Below are 20540 nucleotides of genomic sequence, written 5' to 3' on the forward strand. Positions count from 1 at the left end.
CACTTTGTTGGTATGTAATAATAATTTCTCCCTATTTCTCCAGGAATTACCCATGTGACCTTGTGACCCTGCTCAATCTGGTTCTGTTCAAAGCCTCCGACACCAGCAGAGAAATCTATGAGATATCCATGCAGCTGATGCAGGTAGATTCACACATGGACAAAACACACAGAAGACATAGATGCAGTGTTGAATGTAATTTACTGCCCACGTAGAGGTTAAAAGGGGAACTCCAGCATGAAGTCTAATCCTGTTGATGTATTTGTCTGCAGGTGCTGGAGTCTAAGCTGTGTGCGTACTCTAAGCGGATGGTGGAGCAGAAGCCTGGTAACATCTTGTATGGAACACACGGCCCCCTGCCCCCCCTCTACAGCGTCAACCTGTCTCAGCTCTCCATCCAGCTGGCCAGCATGTACCCGGAGCTCACGCTGCCTCTTTTCTCAGGTAAAGACTTGATGCTAAATATGTACAAGGGCAATGCAGAGACAGTGATTGTAATTTTTGTTTTGGGAAAGTTATGTTGTGATCCATTAAATAATGAAGCAGACAGATTAGGACAAATATTAGATTCGCCCTCTGATATTTCTCAACTCTTGCAGAGGTGAGCCAGCGTTTCTCAACTACCCACTCCAATGGCAGACAGATCATGTTGTCCTACCTGCTGCCTTGGCTTAGTAACATTGAGCTGGTGGACACGGGGCTCCTACCCCCTGCTTCCAGCCCCTGCACACCAGAGGAAGAACCTCGCGGTCAGGCGCGGGGCATGAATCTATCCCCAAGTCTGAGAGGTAACGGCTGGGGCTCCCTGCAGGCGACCTCGCTGGTGCTCAACAACCTCATGTTCATGACGGCTAAGGTGAGAAGCCATGTTTGTGAAATTACTTATTTTGTCCCAGTGACACCTCCTGTCTTTTAACTGATTGTTCTTCTTTACATCGTCAGTATGGAGACGAGGTTCCTGGCCCAGAGATTGAAAACGCCTGGAACGCCCTCGTGTCCAACGAGAGGTGGAGCAACAACTTACGGATCACCCTGCAGTTCCTTATCAGCCTGTGTGGAGTCAGTAGTGACACTACACTGTTGCCTTATGTAAGTTTAAAGTGATGTGTGTATTACATCTCATGAAAAATACCCTAATACAAATGAGCAGGGTTTAATGAGAAACATGTTTTCTTCTGTTTTAGATCAAGAAGGTGGTGATCTACTTGTGTCGCAACAACACCATCCAGACTATGGAGGAGCTCCTGTTTGAGCTGCAGCAGACAGACCCAGTCAACCCAGTGGTGTTGCACTGTGACAACCCTCCCTTCTACCGGTTTGCTGCCAGCAACAAAGCCTCCACCTCACAGACCGGTGAGAAGAGACATTCATGTCATGATCTATGATGTGAAATGACTTTTGACTCTGTGTTTGAACTTGACAGCTTGTTATGCAACAAATTGTTGGCTCTGAAAGTCCTGTAGTTTTGAAGGTTGTCTTGAATATCTCTCATGTGTAGGCACCACCTCCAGCAGTAACACTGTGGTGGCCGGTCAGGAGAACCTGCCAGACACAGATGAGAACAAGCTGGTCAGGGAGGAAGAGCGGTCAGTACCAATACATGTTTATAAACTCATACTAATTAATGTGGTTTTAAATGTTTGAATAAAACTGTTCGCAGTAAATCTGTAAATTCTAAATCCTACTCGTGATGTTGTTTTTTCACAGCAGGGCGAGGGCGCACAACAGACTCGAGTCTCGCTACAGCAACAGCTCTGGAGGTTCCTACGAGGACGAAAAGAGTAAGTTCTCTTGGTTCTAGTGAGAATTAATGGGAAACAATTTACTGAACCGACGGAGGGGAGTCACACCTGTCTGTCTTTTGAAGGGAGCTGTGGGATATGGATTCTTCTTGTCAGACACTATTTGTTCACCACTTCAGCTTAAGACATAAAAAAAAGCTAACTGCCACTAATCCCCTCACATAGCTAGAGTGCAAACAGCATTTACGGTGAGACTGTCATGGAGTTTAGAACAGTCTGAACTAGCACATGTCTCATTCACTGGATTTTATTTTTTGGAGCTTGAATGTCACTTTATCTGGACTCAAGCAGAGACCCACCAAACAGACACTGTACAACCTCTACCACAGTCGACCTTATGCAAGCTTCTGTGTTGGGAGGCTTCCAGAGTCTGCTGCTGTTGTCTTTATGTGACTAAGCAGTGATGTAACCAGCCAAGTACAAGGACAGGTCAATTTAGGAGCATAGCTGTCTGAGCAGGGGACACTCTAACCGGGCCAGTCTATGACCTGACACAACTACTTTAGACTAAACCATAACAAGTAGATTATATTTTATGTCAATCACTTTAACAAGAAAAAGTCTTGGGACATTATTGTTTAATTATTTAATAATAAAAGTAGCAGGGGTTGCATTGACTTCTTTTCACTTCATTTATTTACTTCTTTTCACCTTACGTAATTTGCCCAGGGGTTCCTAGATTTTGACATATTAGGAAATACATGTATTTATACATAAAAGTAATTTAATGCTTTATGAAGTCTGTATGCTACACACCACCAGAAGGCCAATTAAGCTTAGTGTAAATACTGGAAATGTGGGGAAACATCTAGCCTGACTCCAAGGGTAACAGCATTCACCTACCAGCACTTGTCTATATAGACTTTATATCTTTTTTTGTTGTTTAAGTTTAAAACATTAAATGAAGATTTTTGCTTGATTGCTGGTTGGGTTATTTGCCATACTATTAGGTTTGTGTACTACAGTTAGGTTTACATTCATCACACTGTCGTGGTTCCAGTGTTTATGCTCAACAAGAAACCCCATGTGAATTATGCATATCAACATTATTGACTAAATCTTTGTTTCTGTAGGTGACCCTCTCCCACCATATGCTGGTTGGCTACTGAGTGTTCTGGAGACCAACCGTCCTCAGCCGTTACCAATGCCTGTTAACGGTGGCTGCTGGGCTCCTCTGGTTGACTACCTCCCAGAAACCATTACACCTAGAGGACCACTGCACAGGTACACACAAGCTCAGCACAGACTCACAAGGTGCAGACAAATCTGCTCTGAAACAACCATGAAAGAAAACCGGCTCAGATTTGGAACCGTGATGCTATTATCAGCAGCAGATCAGCCGAGTCAGCAGTCTCTCAGACTAGACGAGTCACACCTACTCACAGATGGTTGATAAACTGCAGCACATAATGAAACCGAGTCAGCTGTGCTATGTAGGGAACAATTATTTAATGCATTTATCTTCGTCTCTCTGCACACCTCAAAAACGACTTACTTCAAAAAGTTCTTTATCGAACTAAGTGAAGATGATTATTTGTTTCTTATTACAACTTTACACTGAATTCTTCTCTGTGTTTTGACAAAAATGTGCATGTGTTTGTCCTCAGGTGTAACATTGCGGTGATATTCATGACTGAAATGGTGGTGGACCACAGTGTGAGAGAAGACTGGGCTTTGCACCTGCCCCTGCTACTCCATGCCCTTTTCTTGGGTAGGAACACACAATGTACACTCATAGACAGAACTTCAGTCACCAACTCTTGTCCTCAGTTGATTAATTTTGGAAAGATAAGTAAGAGGCATATAAAGCGTAGAGGTTATTCATAATACACACATCTGTCAAATGTACATGTCAACTCAGAGGGGCGTGTCTTCCACATTACCTAACGTTGATACATACCTGACCTGTCAGAAATGCATTATTATGTTTTGCATATTCAGCATTCTAACCCTGGAGCTCAGGCTGTGTGTTATCAATCATTCTGTGGCGTGTGCGCAATCTACTGTCCAAGAATCAATCTTGCATTGTTTCTTTTGACAAAATGTACATACTGTCCACAAGAAACAGGAGACACTGGATCACGTGTTGCCAATTGTCATAACAACCAGTGAAGCACAACAAGCCACTGTGGCCATTTAAGAAACTCAACCCCAACATTCCAGGGGACATGAACAGTGTCTAGTGTTAATTCAAGTCTTTTCGTGTATTTAAATTCAAGAAATTTACAAGCTTGGGTTTCCGGGAGGGCAGAGATTACAAAAATGTATGTGTAGTACAGTTATATTCAGCTCTTTGTGCAGAATCCTAATGTTGTTGGTGTCTTACCGGATGTGTATTTTATTGGGCAGGTCTGGACCACTACCGGCCAGAGGTCTACGAACACAGCAAACGCCTCCTTCTCCACCTCCTCATCGCCCTCTCCTGCAACAACAACTTCCAGGTCTGAGCAGGATTCTGAGTCGTTATTCTACAATTTTATTCTGAGCTAATTAGAAATTGCAGAAGTAGAAGTAGACATGGAGGGTTTTGCTAGTCTCTGAAGAAGAGTTGCCTCTTTTTTTTCTCTCCAGGTCATAGCCTCAGTTCTGATGCTGACGAGAGAGATCAGTGACAACAAGACGCTCACAATCAAGTCCAGCTACCACACAGAGTACCAGCAGTCCCGTGAGTGGAATCCAATTGCACATTTATTGTCCCCCTGGAATATAATGCTGGGATTTAGTGCTCAATATGTCCACCTGTCTGTCTGTCAATGCATCTGTAGTCATTTAGTGAGCATGGAACTGTACTTCATGTAGTGAACTGCTGCCTTTTGATTTTTAGGGTTTGTCAAAGGGATATGTCGTCTCCTGATTCCTCTTTTTAATTCTCCATTGCCATTATTTGGAAATGAATTCACTATCATCATTTTCGTAGATGCACCAGACTTCCTGCGAGAGTGGCAGGCGTCTCCTGTGGCCGACTCAGGCCTCTGCTCCACCTCCAACTCGTCCTCTGCCAGTCTGGGTGGCGGCAGCATTGCGGGCAGTGTCGGAAATCTGCCTCTTGTGACCCCTGATGACCTGGAGGATCTTGAAGATGCGTCCAACGAGACAGATGAGAAGACAAACAAACTCATTGAGTTCCTCTCCACAAGGTACACACAGCTCCACCAATGTTCTGTGAACTCCTAGAGGACACCACATGTCCAAGCAGGCAGGCATGTGTGTGTGAGTGTAAATCTCTCTCTGTCGAGCACGGCGTGTGTGCGCTGTGCACATCTATTTTTTTAGTGCTTGTGTAACATGTATGTGGTGTTACTGGTGGTGGGTATACAGTGCCTGGAGTACTGTGTTATTGTTGCTCAGATCGTTTGGGCCGCTGTGGGTGCACGAGGACATCACACCAAAGAACCCCAACTCCAAGAGCTCGGAGCAGCTCTCCAACTTCTTACGGCACGTCGTCTCTGTCTTCAAGGAGTCCAAGTCTGGTGAGGCGCCAATCATGTTACTGCTAGATACCTTTCAATGAATAACAGAGATATCAGGGCACACTGCTACCTTAGACGTAATGACAAATCCACAACGATGGCACGAAATGCATGATAATGAAATGCCAATCTTCTCCATTTACATCACCTCTCAGAAATAATAAGCCGTCTGCATAAATGTGTCAAGTCTCCACATGTGGGTTTAGCTGAATATTAAAGGGTCTTTGTACCTTATCTGTTTTGACAGACTTCCACCTGGAGCAGGAGCTGAGTGATGTGGCTTTACAGACAGCTCTCTGCAGCTCCTCGCGTCACTATGCCGGCCGCTCTTTCCAGATCTTCAGAGCCCTCAAACAGCCAATCAACAACCACGCCGTCTCTGACCTGATCTCACGACTGGTGGAGGTGGTCGGAGAACACGGAGATGAGGTGCAGGTGAGAAACGGCAAAAGTGAGGGATTGTTGGTTTGGAGACAGTAGAGGAGAGAAGTATTTCAGCACTTTTACACTGCAAAAGAGAATGTAAGTCGATGCAGATTTTTGTGCCCTTTGAACCAAACAACACATGTTTCAGGGGTATGTGATGGAGGTGCTGTTGACGCTGGAGTCAGTGGTGGTGAATTTAGCAGAATGTCTGAAGAACAGCGACCTTATGGCAGCTCTAACCAGGTACGCCTCTGCTATTTCTACAAATTAATTAGAATTTATATAAAATTAAATATTCATCCAACCTTTATTTTGATACAGGAACACGATACTCAACATTAATCACCATATTCTGGGTTATTTATTTCTTCTTCGTGTGGTGCACAGGACGTCCTCACCAGACTTTGTGACCAGTGAAAAACTGATGAACAGGAAGAGCACGGGCCAGTTGAACTTCCCGGGCCCAGGATTCGTGGGGTTGTCGTCGCAACGTCATCAACGCTCCTACTCCGTCCCCAAGAAGTTTGGTGAATGTAACAACCCGTCGTACGATCCTCCTCGCAGTGCAACTCTGGATCGCATACAGGCAAGAGAGAAAGATTCTCTTTATATCAAATAGGGCTCTGCTGACGTATGATCTTGTTTGTGTGTCTTGTGTTGATGTTTTTAATTGTGACACAAAGATTTATTTCATTTTCAATCTACAGGCCTGCAACAGTCACGGCCTCTCCCGATCAGGAAGAATCCCGGGCTCCTGCACGTCATCCACCAATCGTATCGATCCCAGTGTTCTATCGGACCCCGCCCACGTTTCTCATCCCTCATCGATACTGGCCACGGTCTTCTGGGTGGCCGTGGCACTCATGGAGTCAGACTTTGAGTTTGAATATCAGATGTCACTTCGTCTGGTTCACAAGCTGCTTTCAAAGGTAGATTAACATGAAACTGACTGATCTTAAAGTGAAAGTAATACAATTGTAAAACAGAGGTAAATCTACAAAAGAAGCAGAAGAAGCTCCCACTGAAACAAGACATTTGACCAACCGTGCCACGTACACACTTTGTAGAATTGCTAAAAATGGTAGTTTATTATATTTGAAAATGAAAGCACCCTAAGCTGGTGAGAACAGCTATCAGCACTAGGCAGTGCCAGAACTAGCTCTTGATTCATGTCCAGTGGGAACAGCTCCCAGCCTTTAAAATACAATACAAATGCATCAGGTCACTGAGTGCTGATACCAGCTTCGTCTAATCCAGAAAAAAACTCCTCTCCATCTCCCAGGTTCCTTTGGACAGAGCGGAGAACCGTGAGCGCCTCGAGAAGCTGCAGGCTCAGCTGAGGTGGAGCGGCTTCTCTGGGATTCAGCAGCTGTTGTTGAAGGGTTTTACCTCCCAGTCCACTTCCGACCTCACCTTGCAGCTCTTCTGCCAGCTCACGCCCGTGTCCCGTGTGCCTGTGGTGGACAGCTCACAGTCTATAGGTACGTGCAGGTGTCCTTTTAGAATCCTTTAGAGCGGATTCAGCTGAGTCAGGGACAAACTGTTGTTTTATTCCCTCTGGGTGCTGTTGAGGATTGACCTCTTCTCTCTGGGCAGGTTTCCCTCTGAACGTGCTGTGTCTGCTGCCTCACCTGGTGCTGCACTTTGGCCACCCCACTCAGTTCTGTAAAGAGAGCGCGGAGAGGATCGCACAGGTACATTGCAATTCACCACCTGAGCTCAGTCTGATTTATTTAGATTTCCTTTGGATTACTGCAGTTTATTTTATGTTAGGCTTCATTAGGCAGGTGTCACAAATAAACAGGCTCCGAAAAGAAAGATTGCAAATAAATCATTGCAGTTTTAAAGCTGAGTGCCTTTGCTTTCCACACATGATCTCTCTATCATCGCCTCTCAGGTGTGTTTGGTGGAGAAGAAAACCAAGCTGTCACATTTGGCCCATGTGATGACGCTCTACAAGACGCGCTCCTACACACGAGACCCTTTCTCCTGGGTCAGTGTGGTTTGTCGCTACCTCCATGAAGCCTTCGCCGACATCACACTGAGCATGGTCACCTATATGGCTGAGGTAAGTCTTGATCGATATGCATTTTGATTCCTTTATTTCTAGATGTAGGTGGTTATCTTTCTCCTGGTGTAGCTACAGGGATTTGAAGCAAGGGCAGCTAGTAAGTGATCCATTTCTCCAGTCAGGGGCAGTGATGGTTCATATTGATATCTTGAAGATAGAAGTTGGAGAAAGATGTTCTTGTCACCTCTGGTTCAGTAATTGTCATTCAACTCTTTACTTTAATTGTGTGGTCATGAGCTTAATGTCTCTCTTCATCTCTTAGCTGCTGGATAAGGGCCTTCCCAGCATGCAGCAGTCTCTCCTCCAGATCATCTACTGTCTGCTCAGTCACATGGACCTGACGGCTGTTCACGTTAAACAGTTCAATGCTGATGTCACCAAGACCATTGAGAAGTTTGTCCAGGTTAGCGTCCGACAGTACTTGTCTGTAGTAAAGCTCAATCTACTAGGACTCTGATAAACTATGCACTGCTGTCCCTCTTATACTGTGTGTGTGATTCCACAGACCATACACTGGAAGGATGCTCTGAACATCTTAAAACTTGTGGTATCACGTTCTGCCAGCCTTGTTCATCCGGCGTACGGCCACACGCAGGGTGACCTCTCCAACCTGGAGGTCAGCAGGGTGTGGGACGGCTCAGCCAAGGCTCTGCCTGGGAAAACACTGGACTTCACCTTCGACATCTCAGAGGTGAGGAAGCAGCAAAACAGAACTGACACTAAACAGTATGACGCTTTTTTAGAAACAATTCTTTGACGACACATCTTTATTGTTTTCTTTACAGACTCCAGTGATTGGCCGTCGGTTTGACGAGCTCCAGGGTTCAGGGGGTAGAGAGGGGAAAGCCAGAGCCATGGCTGTTACCCGCAGCACTTCCTCCACTTCCTCTGGATCCAACTCCAACACCATCCTGGTGCCCGTCAGCTGGAGGCGACCACAGTCATCTCAGGTAAAGTTAGATGTGACATTAACATGTTGCCATGTCACCACTGCAGATCTGTCACAACTGTTAACCTGTCTCTTTATGTGCATTTATTCATGTAGCTTTAGCCGTAAATCTTTGACGTGGCATCTTAACGATGCTTGGTATTTCCACTCTAGCTTTGAGCTGTATGACTTTGACAAGCACATATATCAAAGCTGCCACTGCTTTGATATATCCAGCAACAAATTGGCACTTGGCTCTGTTTTGTTTTGACATCAGACTCGTATTTCTCTGCAGATACTTGCTGTGGTTAAATATCACAAACTATAAACTATGTGAGACTAAATGCAAAAGTCATCAAACAGCTTGGCACAAATTATTTATGGTTATTTAAACAGCTGAAGCAGATAAAAACAAGCCAAGAAACTTCAGAGGGACAATCTTGAGTAGGTTAAAGTTTATGTTTATTCCTTCTTTGATTAATACTTTAATCGCTCACTGTCTTTCTTCTACGTACAGAAAAGAACCAGAGAGAAGCTGGTGAACGTTTTGTCTCTTTGTGGACAAGAAGTTGGACTCACAAAGAACCCATCTGTAAGCTACGTCCCCGTCTCTTCTTTACAATATCCTACCTGTGCTGTGATAAATTACCGAAATATACAAAAGAGCAGAAGTCACTTTTGAAATAGTTAAATTCAGCAACTTCTTCCTGTCTCTCCAGAATTTAACAGAGAATCATCTTTAGAGAGCTTTACACCCTGTGTGTGATGAGTTTAAATACAGTTCCCTGTTCTTCTCGTCAGGTGATCTTCTCATCGTGTGGCGACTTGGACATGATGGAGGTGCGAGAGAGTGGCGTGTCATCGGAGGAGGGCGGGACCAGAGAGGACACACTCGATGACACCGCCAGTGAGCAGCAGTTCAGGGTTTTCAGAGACTTTGACTTCCTGGATGTGGAGCTGGAGGACGGAGAGGTGACATTCATATATCACTGTATATCACCACTTGCTCACTTGACATACAGTTAACAGTATTAAGTGTCTGACTCTTTCAATCCCTTTTACCTTTTTTTGTCTGTTTTAGTTTTTCCACCTGTCTTTCTTTAACATCAATATATTTGAAATGTGTTTCTCTGCCCCTCCTCTGTGTCTCTCTCTCTGTCTAACTCTGTGTCTCTCTCTCTTCCCCTCGCTACCTAGGAGCTCCAGGTAAGGTGTCTCACACTGAGTACTTACATCAGCTTTAATCAGCGCTTTGGGGTTGCTGGCTCCTTTGTTTCCCACTGAAAAAACAAACATGTTGATTGTGCTTCATTTTGCTCTCACAGCTTGGTTGCAACTTCATTGCTATCTGTCATATTGGAGATAAATGATGTTGTAAATTCTTAATGGGAGAAACAGCCTTTCCAGAATATTTTCATGCCCTGAATAACAGTTCATTTTGCATCGTGTGCTTGTCGTCAGACGCTCTTACTCAGCAGCCATTGTTCTTCTTCCTTGCAACTGTCGCCTCGGCACTTGTCTTCCAATGTATATGCGTGTGTTTTATTCAGGGCGAGACTGTCGATAACTTTAATTGGGGCGTGCGTCGGCGATCTCTGGACAGCACGGAGCTGGGGGACATGTTAGAGGAGAGCCAGCACTCAGGCAGCACTCCCAGCCTGGGTCACGAGGACCCCCACGATTCGGATGAGTCGTCAGAGGAGGAGGAGTCTTCAACCAGCCAGAGCCTCTCTCACTCTCAGCTCGTACGTAGCCTTGACTGTTGGATCTGTGCAAACACATACCTGAAACACTTGAGTCCCCTAATTAAGTGTAAAGACATAATTTGACAGAATAAGCCACAATGATAGATGTTCCTGTTTTCCCTTCCTCTTCCAGACTAACCCTTCTCCATCAGAGGAGACAAATCACACCGATTCTCTGTCGACTTCTTATGACACATCTGCCGACCCACTTTCGTTCAATGCCACCACACCAGGCCATGGGGGCCTCCTTGATGACCTCAGCGGCCTACATGTGAGGGCTAAAACCTAGTAAAGATACACACTGTTTCTATTTGTACATACACATTTGCTGTCCTTGGGAAACCCTAACCTCTGTGTCTCCTCAGGGGAGGGTGTATGGATGTGAGGATGAGGACACTCAGGCCCAGGACGACGAGCTGTCCCTGAGCACCAACGAGCTCCCGCACGGCTCAGACTGCGGCGAGAGCCTCACCCTGGAGCTGCCGGGGCAGCCTCAGGATCAGCTGCCCAACCAGGACCACCGCCTCAATCCAGACTACTGCCAACCACCGCTGGACTTTCTAGACCCCAACTGTCTGCCCAGGTGAATGAGACAGAGGAGACACAGAGCAAGAACACAACTATATGGAATATTATCTCACTGGAAGTTTTTACCAGCAGCCAGATTGACGGAGGTTGGACCTAAACCTTGGTTAAACTGCAGTGATGAGATTATTTCAATCTGCCACAACCATAATGTTTGTGTAAACAACACTTGGACAGATCAGGTTGTTATTTTTATATCGTTCCCAATCAATTCTGCTGAAAAGACATTTTAGATATTAGTTTTTAATTATTCCTATTGGGTCCTTTAGGTGTAAGCTTTATATGTTCTGCTATTTTTTTCTACATAGAAGCAAACACATTATCCAGCTCATATAATCCCATGATGCAGCTGGGCACCTGATTTGGATATAAAATCCTTTTTCTAGGGGGAAGGTATCAAATCCTTTTTTTTTTCTTTGTGCCCCCATTTCTTTCCCATTTCCATGGTGACAGCTTACGTGATGATGTAGATGACTTGGAAGACCTTGGTTTTCCTCCTCCCCCCTCTCCATTTTTCTCCGCCATCTTGGCAGCCTTCCAACCCACAGTGTGTGACGACGCCGAGGACGCGTGGCGCTGTCATATCAACCAGCTCGTGACAGACTCTGATGGGTCCTGCGCCGTGTACACGTTCCAAGTCTTCTCCTCTCTCTTTAAGGTAAATCCTACTTGTTGAATAGACAACTCTTCACTTTAAGTAGATATATTTGTATTGCAGTGTTTTTGTTTAACTCTTTGGTTCTCCTGTGTGAGGATGTATAATAATTGTTCGATCTTTCCTCCTCACCCAGAACATCCAGGGGAAGTTCTGTACCCTGACGACTGATGTTGCCACTTACCTGGGAGAGGGCTTGAGGGGCATCGGATCAAAGTTCCAAAGATCCTCACAGATGCTAACCACTTGCTCCGATTGTCCCACAATCTACATCGATGCTGACACGGTGAGCATTGCTGGCAGACATAACTGTGCAAAGGACTGCAAAAAATGTGAAACAGGATTTATGTTGAGTTAGTTAGTTAAGTCAAATGTACGGAGCCCTTCTTTTTCTCTCTGCAGATCATGTCCTATGGTCTCCTTGAAAAGATGAAGTTCAGTGCGCTGGAGCTGCAGGAATACCTGGACACCTACAACACCAAAGAGGAGGCTGCTGTATTGGTAAGTCAGCCTCTGGACATTATTGCTAAGCTAGTTTTGTTTTTCATCTTTGAAATGAGTGACTGACTCAACTTCCTTTATCTCCTCCCTCTTCCTCCCACTCCTGTTGTGTTACATGTTTCCCCTTCAGTGGCTGAGGAACTGTAGGGACACATTTCCACGGTGTCCTGGTGAGAGCGTAGTTTCGTGCCAGCCTGGAGACTCAGAGGAGAAGGTGCGAATGGAGAATGTATTTTTACAGATACATGTAGAATTTATACACAAACTCACTAAAACATATAGGAACCTTCCTCATCTTGCTTGTTGTTCTTCTAGGCTAAGATATTTGCTCCCTTTGCGTGTTTGCTCTGTTATCTTTTTTATCATCCTGACTTTTCCTCCTAGCCACCAGGACTCACTGACATGTACAGTTTCTGCATTCTTTATACTGTTGACTAATTCTTGCTAGCTTGACTGTGAATAGTTGATGCTTTGCTGTGCATGTGTTTGATTGATGCTTTGTCTTCCTCTCACCTCACTCTGATTCCCTAACATGCTCTCTCGCTGTCTAGCAAATGGAGTCTCTTGCAGTAAGTTCTCTTCCATGTTTCTTCACTTCACTGCTTTAGATTCCTATGGGACAGATTAACTTAGCACAAGGCAATCAGCTAATTGTGTCACTGTGTGTTTGTGGTCCTCTGTGTGCATGTGTGACTGTGTCTGTGTGTTAAATCTCACTCTGTTCCTTCCTTAATGTCTTTTAGCAACTGGAGCTTTGTCAGAGGCTCTACAAGCTGCACTTCCAGCTGCTCCTCCTCTTCCAGTCCTACTGCTCTCTCATTGGTCAGGTTCATGCCATCAGCTCTGTGCCTGAGGTGAGACAACTCGTACTTTCACATGAAGATGACACTTACAGATGTAATACTGCAGGTTATTCAGCTGATTGTTCTCTGCACATGTGTTAAGATTCACTTGAGAGCCCGCTCACACACTGGGATCGTAAAGAATAGATAACATAACGTAAAATATTTACTCTGGATTATCTTGCATCAAAACTGTTCCCACCGACAGCAACAGTTTCAACATCTGTTCAATAAAACATTTAAATAGATTCACATCACATCCTTCTTTAGATAAACTGATTTAACATCATCCTGTGATGAACACAGCAGGTTATTGTATTTTTCTTGGAGCAAGCTGGCACCAGAATTTTCTTTGGCATTATTAAAGTCTGATATAATCTTATGAAGAACTTTAATCAAATTTCTCCCATATGTAGAAATCTAGTTTCCCTCATCCACTACTTTGATAACTGAAACAAGTAAATCTGATTTAATGACATTTACGAAATTTCTTCTAAAGAAACCCAATAGTAGCCTACTTACCTAAGTGCCCTGAGTGCTTCTAAATGAGCTCTATCATTTGTGTCCTGTACAGCTCAATATATCTGTGACGCAGTGTATGTGATGAAATTGGTTCTAATGGAAAGGAAATCAAACAACTACTGTACCACTTTGTCCAAGAAAGACAAATTCATTTAAAAACAGTTGTCAGTTTGTTATGAGATGATTCTTCATCCTTATTCATGTTTTAGCTAAATGCTGTTGGAACTGTGATTACGTTCAAGCTCACACACACACACACACACACACACACACACACACACACACACACACACACACACACACACACACACACACACACACACACACATACATACATACACACTCAATCCCCGTCTGTTTCCCCCCCTCCTTGCAGCTGCTGAACATGTCTCGAGAGCTCACCGATCTGAAGACCAGCCTGCAGGCGGCCGAGGCAGCAGTGGCCAGCGACCTGGAGCAGAAGCTCTTGGCCCACGCTCACGCTCACGCCACCCAGGCGGCAGCCGTGGTCGTGCCCAGCTTCCCCAGCTCAGAGGCAGCCGTTCAGGCCATACTGGAGTGCCTTAAGAACCTCGAGTTCACCAAAGCTGTGCGCTACATCCAGGAGTGCAGGCGAGTAACAATTCTGTTTACAAAGCTGCTACACTAGACTTCTCAGATGATAGAAAAAATACATGTATTGTCCAGAGCTGCAACATTTGTTCCCATTATTAGAAATACATGAAAAAAACCATCCCAGTTTGATTCTTTCCCAACATTCATCAACATGACATCAAACATCCCCTTGTTCTGTGAGGGAACACACAGTGACATCTACGCACAAAACATATACAGGTGATAAACTGCTCTCTTTCTTTAAACCTGTGTATTAACCTCGCCCTCCTTTTCATCTCATTTTCAGGAGGCAGTGGCCCAGTGGAGTGTTCGGTGGCAGCTCAGAGACCGAGGTCCAGACGCTGCTCAACATCTATTTTCGCCACCAGACGCTGGGCCAGACGGGAACCATCGCCCTGGTCGGCTCCCGCCAGGACCTCAGCCTGATCTGCTCCAAGCTGCTGGAGCTCAACGGGGAGATCCGCGACATGATCCGCCGCGCCCAGGGTTACCGGGTGGTCACAACCTACCTCCCCGACTCCAGCGTTTCCGCGACCAGCCTCTGACAGGACCTCAGGAGCTCCCCCCCTCCCCTTCCTTCCCCACCCTCACCTCCGCCATCACTGCAGCCGCTGACCCTTCCAAGACCCCCTCCACCTCCCTCTGGTCTGGAAGAGGAGGCCCAGCACCCTCATACCTGGCCTTTGCCTCCTCCTGTGTTTCTGCTGCCCCGGTTGCACAGCTCCAGGCAGATCCCTGCCCATCGCCCCACCCCACACTAGAGCCACAACCACATTCAGAGCCTGAGCCAGACTTTTCTCTCCTCTCCTCATCCTCCACTGCAGACTCTGATTCCTCTTTTGCCAAACCTCCAGATCTTTTCTCATCACATAGCTGCTCAAACACCCCGAGCCAAACAGATTTTAATCTGCCACACACACGAGAGCCAAGGAGGAGTTATCTTGATGAGAACACTAATCTTTATTATCCTTTGAGAGGACGCTCATCACACAGATCCCCGCTGTCACATTTAAACAGCACCAGACACTCGATATCATCTCTTACATCAGACACATTACTGACTGTAGCGTCAGAACCCAACTTACTTTCACACCATGACACAAACGCCTCGCCCATACCCCCACCCGGCTCCCATCTCCCACACATCCCCCGCTCTCCGTACAAACACTCCAGCCCGTCTCCAGCTCTTCACCCTGGCCCCGACACAGTCTTAACCCGTGGCCCTGTCCCGTCTTCATCCCTCCTCCCTCCCCCTCCTCCCCCTCCCCCTCCTCCCTGCCCCGCCGGTCCAGGAGAGGCTGCAGCGTGGGGTTGTTGCTGCTCCCTCGGTGGAGCCGCTACGCCCCTGTCTCGCTACCTGGGGAAGGTGGGGCACGCCGCCCTGCCCCTATTGAACGTAGGGGGGCTCCTGAATGATGAACCGTCAGACGTTCAGACCTGAGACGTCTAAACTCACCGTGACAGAGAACTCATCACTTCTGACCAACCCGAAGGTCTTTCAATCTGGAAAGGAGAAGATGACACACCAGAGACACTTGGAGATTTTAACGGTTTAAGAAGAGCGACTCATGACCCAGAAATAATGGGATGTATCACTGAACCCACTGGATACTACAAAATGCTGTATGCTGAAAAAGATGACCTGATGTTATTCTATCTGAGAACGAGCTTCGCTTTGCAGCTTCATGTTGTGGAATTGATGTGCGTGTAGTTGAAGTTCTCATCATTCAGCACAGAATCTGCTCGGCTCAGATTTCGAACTCGCTTCCAGACGGAACTTGAGACCTGATGAACTTGATTTACTGCTACTGCCTCTTTCAGGAAGGACACCATTGGCTGGTTGTATCACCGGTGAGGAAACTACCTGCGACACTGCGTTCTATAACTGGTTACAGTTTTCGCTATTGCACTAAATGGAATTTTGGTATTAAATGGAAAAATGTTACAGGAGGGCAGTTACTTTACTTTTTTTGTTACTGTGAGAGAAAGAGCCGTCGCTTTCACTGAGAGGGAAAAGCCAAAACCTGGAGTGACTCCTCTCTCCTGTTGTGTCTGCTGTTTTGAGAAACCGTGCAATGCATGACGCAGCTCGATGCTTTCTACTGTACGCCCACCTCCCTTCTGCTCCCTGAGAGTCTGCCCCCTCCAGACTGACTGAAAAGACTGATTGAGAAAGAGCGGATGCAAAATATTCAAGAGTAATTCCTAATGCTGCCCTTCGCTCTGTTTATATTCTGTCAGCTTGTCCTCCGGCTACTGTTGTAAACAATGGTGGACTAATCATGCCGTTATCTGTGCGTGAGGCACACTCCTCTGTGGCTAGTTGTAGCATCATTAGTGAGTGTGCACACTGTATATATCCTCCTGTCCGACACTGTTACACTTTGACCGTACATGTTCACATGCCAAGAGGACGGTGCATGTATACACTCAAATATTTTTGTCTTTTGTCTGTATACTGTTAATAGATATGGCCACACAACCATAGTAGCATATGTCTGTGTGTGGTTTGTAGTTACCTTACACGTGAGGGAAGGCTGACATTCAGCGCTCTCTGTTGTTGTTCAAAACTAAACTCGTGCTACTACTGAAGTTCAACACTTCCTGTCGTCTGCCACTTTTTGTGACTCTCCTTCGTTCCCGTCCCCTCCCCCGAGCAGTCACTTCCCCTTCGCTGTACAAATGTCTTCTCCCTATTTATATCTGATCAGCTATAAATCAACTCATTTGACCTAGGTTTTATATTGATGTTTTGTCCTCTCAAACTGCCATGCATGCATCTTCTGTGTACTGTATGGAGTGTTGGAACTATTTATTAACAATCATGTTTGTATGAGGTACAAAAGGGAGCTTTGAGCTCATGCGGGTGTGTTTCCCCCCCCAGTAGAGTGGGAGAATGTGTGTGTGTGCATGCCAAACATGAAATTGCACATTTTTAAAGCTTTTTAGATGAAGACTGTAGTTGTTTTTTTCACCTTGTAAATACTTTTACAGCCTTTGTGAAGTTGTTTTGAGTTGATGCTCTGTTCAAGTCGGTGTCAAAGTAAAGACATATCAATTACTTCTTGTGTTTTGATTAATCTTCACAACAAAAATACTGTATTTAGAATTTAGGACTAGTCATTGTTATAACCCAGGTCAAGAGTTGCACTGACCCACGTTTCATTGACAGAATAATATTGTATTAATCATTGTTCTGTTGATTAGAGCTGAATGTTGTCTTCATCAGTAAGAGTCCAACCTGAACTGAGCTGCAAAGTACAGTTATATTAAAACGCTTCAAAGGATGAGAGCAACTTCAATACTAGATAGATTCTGGACAGTGCATCACTCCACTGAGGCGAAAACTCTTTGATAAAGTAAAGAACATCCTGAGTCGGTCCATTTATCCTGATCCACTCCAAGATGTAATGGGTTCTTCACTGAGTCATGTCCCACCCCTGCACAAAGTTCTGTATATATTGGATGAATTGCTTTTGCGTTATTCTACCAACAATGAAATGAGAAGGGCACTCAGAAGGTGGCAGGTAAACAGCTTTATCACCATATTGCATAGAACACTTCTGCAGACTGCTTTTATTTTCACCTGCTCTGAGATGTTAGCACTTAACATTATGGCTGATTGTTTCCAAGGAGAGCTTTGAACCATTTGTTGAGAAATTAACAAACTGCTCACACACACAAACAAGCAGAAAAGACAACACAACCTCGGAAGTAATAATCTACAACAGTTTCACATTTGAGGTCCAATGTTTAATCTCTTAAACTTTCTTTAAGCAAAATAACATTTACATGTGAACTCAGGCACCAGGATGAACGGAGGGAAACAGAGCCCCGTAGAGACGTTTTTTTTTAATTCAGCTACTCGCTGGGTGGAGAACAAATAAATCTGTTAAAGTCTGTAACTGGAGGTCACTGCCAATCGTGACACGTAAAACACACGTGATGGGGCCTCAACTCTTCAGATGCAGTCGGAGCCACGTGAGGAACGGGTGACTCCGGAGCGTGGAGCTCAGAAGGTGTACTTGAAGCTGTGGGTGGAGTCGCAGGACAGCCTCATGCCCTTGCAGCGAGAGCACAGTCCCGGACGGTGAGGTCTGTTCATGTTGATGTGTCTGTGCTTCCCTACACAGCTGCAGGAAGTCAGACTGCAGGCCTGAGACGGGAGAAGAAACCGAACACGTCAGTCTGGGGAACAGTTGAAGAAACTGAAAAGCCTCCAACTGCTGATAATTGAACATTTCCTCTTCATGCAGGGACAGGGTTTATGAACCTTGCAGATGATGGGCTCCACTCTGTAGGGGTTCAACCCCGTCTGACACCTTCTGCAGAGCTGCTTGTAGTAAACCTGACCCGAGAGAAATGAGCATCATCTGCGTGCACATGATTTAAGCATGATGTGGTGCATGTTGATGGCACACTGCAGTTAATAATGCACCATGTACCTTACAGGTTCCAGAGCTGCACCACACATAAGCACTCTCCCACAGGATGTTGCACGTCTTGCAGTGTAAAAAGCCGTACCTCTGCTCCAGGAACTGAAAACAAACCACAAGTGAAAATCGTGTTGTGTGGACACCTTGTAGGAGATTGTGTTGTGATGAAGGCTTGTTCTTTCTTTTTTATAGTTTACTGAATCAAAACTGTAAATCCTAAACTTTCATTGCCAGAAGCGAGACTGATCCCAGACTCCCAGCAGCCTCCCCTCCTGCTCATGTTCATCTTCTGAACTGTCAAGTGCTCTTTACTCTTTTAACTCATTTTAAGCTTTCAATAAAACCTATTGATGCATCATGATGCTTCTTTCATATCTTGTTTTTATTGTATCTGAAGCACTGTTGAATTACCTTGGTGGAGACAGGTGTTGTAAAAAGATAAGGAGGGAGCCTTAAGGGTTTGAAGATTACCACATCTCTTGAAGTGTGCATGAAATCTGATTTTATTATTTTCATGTGTCGAGTTTTGTGCTTCTGTATTTTAAGAGTGTATTAAAATCTAGTTTTCCTTGGTGGTATTTCAATATGTCCACATCAAACCACCAATAAGGACTCATATTGGATGTTCTGGGTTTGTATCTGGAGGATGTGATTGGTTATCAGAGGAAACGTGAGCCCAGGTGCAGGGAGCATGTTTTTGGACACACCTGGGAAATGGCTCCCTTTGAGGAATGTCTTAAACTTGTCTGCAAGTTCTTCCCCGTGTCCTCGCTGCTGTGGCACGCCGCTCGTTCCCAGTCTGACCGGTCGTGCTGGGCGGCCGCGGCTTCTCACTCACACCAGTAGTCTCTGGCTCTCATCGTGAACAACCTGGGGTCAAGCACCGGCGGGTAGAGGGACACGCGTCTGAGGAAGCGCGGCGGCGTCTCGTACTGCCACTTCCGGGCGGTCCCGAGCTCCGGACCCGGGATTTGGGCGAGCTTCGAGGCCCAGCAGCCTGCACCCCGCACTCCTGGGTGTTGGCCCACCGCAGCAGCGGACCGGGCAGAGCTCCGGGGCCTCCCAGGGACAGGGTGGCCCTGCAGAGCTCCCAGGGGTCATGAACTGGCTGAAGGGCGGCAGTGTGGTGAGGAAGCCCTCCATCATGGAGCCGTGACACCCCGCCATGCTTCCTCCTGCAAATATTTAAACAGCTGCAGCGCTGATTGGTTGATTACGAACAGGAGCGTGCACGTCTGCACGACGCAATTAGGGTTGCTCTGTAGAAAAGTTTGAAACATTATATTGGAGCGCCCCCTACAGCTCAGGTGTAACAGAGCTCCATCAGGAAAACAAACGAGACAAAGCAAGGAGCTGATCTTTGACACATTTTATTCCTTTGAGAACATCAAGAATAATGTTGTAGTTTAAAAGTTATGTGGCTTTTTCAGGAAAAGTTAAATCAGCGATAATCAATAGAATCATAAACTTCGACATGTTTGTTGTAAGTTAGGTAGAAAGGAATGACTCCATTAAATAATCAATAGAAAACAAGATGACTTGTTAAAATACCACTTGATGGACAGATTGTTTGATTTATTATTATTGGATTAGTGGAGAAAAATACAAACAAAATCTATAGGATAACAAGTTATTTCCAACATGGTCCCAGTTATGTCAAGACAAAAACAAACTTAAGAAACAGTAATCAATCTAAAAACAAAATACTTTTAGACTCATGAAACGTGGACGTTGTCCCAGTGAGAACATTATGATTGTGTGACCCTGTTTCATTTATCAGATTATTATGGAAAAACCTCATTCTGCTGCTGCGTTCAGGCACTGTGGGAAAAACTAGACTCTCGACACAAACCATAGAAGAGGCCATTAAGGCAACTGTCAAAATATCCCTTAGTGATGCATTGGTTTGGTATTTTCCGTAAACACATTTTTACATGAATAA

At 45.4% G+C, this 20540-nt stretch overlaps 2 protein-coding genes and 1 long non-coding RNA gene across 3 annotated transcripts in view; 1 reads left to right on the forward strand and 2 right to left on the reverse strand.

The window, feature by feature from the left end:
• The window catches only part of fryb (furry homolog b (Drosophila)), a 36559-nt gene extending 21824 nt beyond the window's left edge, over nt 1-14735 (forward strand). Inside the window, exons 31-66 of the mRNA XM_053440970.1 lie at nt 44-143; nt 273-444; nt 600-856; nt 943-1089; nt 1185-1353; nt 1499-1586; nt 1708-1781; nt 2876-3026; nt 3410-3513; nt 4152-4243; nt 4374-4467; nt 4720-4939; nt 5151-5272; nt 5520-5707; nt 5847-5941; nt 6086-6284; nt 6406-6627; nt 6981-7179; nt 7295-7392; nt 7596-7766; nt 8032-8172; nt 8275-8460; nt 8555-8719; nt 9215-9289; nt 9499-9669; nt 9895-9903; nt 10248-10442; nt 10576-10713; nt 10808-11025; nt 11481-11685; nt 11819-11968; nt 12085-12183; nt 12314-12397; nt 12927-13037; nt 13924-14159; nt 14449-14735. Coding sequence (XP_053296945.1) covers nt 44-143; nt 273-444; nt 600-856; nt 943-1089; nt 1185-1353; nt 1499-1586; nt 1708-1781; nt 2876-3026; nt 3410-3513; nt 4152-4243; nt 4374-4467; nt 4720-4939; nt 5151-5272; nt 5520-5707; nt 5847-5941; nt 6086-6284; nt 6406-6627; nt 6981-7179; nt 7295-7392; nt 7596-7766; nt 8032-8172; nt 8275-8460; nt 8555-8719; nt 9215-9289; nt 9499-9669; nt 9895-9903; nt 10248-10442; nt 10576-10713; nt 10808-11025; nt 11481-11685; nt 11819-11968; nt 12085-12183; nt 12314-12397; nt 12927-13037; nt 13924-14159; nt 14449-14707 — 5404 coding nt within the window. The 3' untranslated portion in view covers nt 14708-14735. The remainder of the gene's footprint in view (nt 1-43; nt 144-272; nt 445-599; nt 857-942; nt 1090-1184; nt 1354-1498; nt 1587-1707; nt 1782-2875; nt 3027-3409; nt 3514-4151; nt 4244-4373; nt 4468-4719; nt 4940-5150; nt 5273-5519; nt 5708-5846; nt 5942-6085; nt 6285-6405; nt 6628-6980; nt 7180-7294; nt 7393-7595; nt 7767-8031; nt 8173-8274; nt 8461-8554; nt 8720-9214; nt 9290-9498; nt 9670-9894; nt 9904-10247; nt 10443-10575; nt 10714-10807; nt 11026-11480; nt 11686-11818; nt 11969-12084; nt 12184-12313; nt 12398-12926; nt 13038-13923; nt 14160-14448) is intronic.
• LOC128456692 (uncharacterized) lies at nt 9070-13549 on the reverse strand. Its single transcript, XR_008341880.1, has 5 exons — nt 11867-13549; nt 11486-11692; nt 10169-10465; nt 9931-9977; nt 9070-9654 (listed from the first exon to the last, which is right to left on the reverse strand). It is a non-coding gene; the product is annotated as an uncharacterized LOC128456692 (long non-coding RNA).
• Nucleotides 14736-18174: 3439 nt separating the features above from the next.
• On the reverse strand, nt 18175-19765 carry zar1l (zygote arrest 1-like). The gene is made up of 5 exons (XM_053442047.1): nt 19532-19765; nt 19306-19410; nt 18608-18700; nt 18436-18510; nt 18175-18318 (listed from the first exon to the last, which is right to left on the reverse strand). Exons 1-5 carry the CDS (start codon nt 19763-19765, stop codon nt 18175-18177), a joined length of 651 nt encoding a protein of 216 aa, XP_053298022.1.
• Between the last annotated feature and the right edge of the window lie 775 nt (nt 19766-20540).

Source organism: Pleuronectes platessa, chromosome 15 (genome assembly GCF_947347685.1).
Source record: "Pleuronectes platessa chromosome 15, fPlePla1.1, whole genome shotgun sequence".
Classification (NCBI taxonomy): domain Eukaryota; kingdom Metazoa; phylum Chordata; class Actinopteri; order Pleuronectiformes; family Pleuronectidae; genus Pleuronectes; species Pleuronectes platessa.

Coding starts and splice junctions, on each gene's coding strand:
- zar1l (XM_053442047.1), bottom strand. CDS start 19,765: ATGGCGGGGTGTCACGGCTCCATGATGGAGGGCTTCCTCACCACACTG. Junction 18,701..19,305: donor CAAAGGGAGCCATTTCCCAG/GTGTGTCCAAAA, acceptor GTTTGTTTTCAG/TTCCTGGAGCAGAGGTACGG. Junction 18,511..18,607: donor GCAGCTCTGGAACCTGTAAG/GTACATGGTGCA, acceptor CTCTCGGGTCAG/GTTTACTACAAGCAGCTCTG.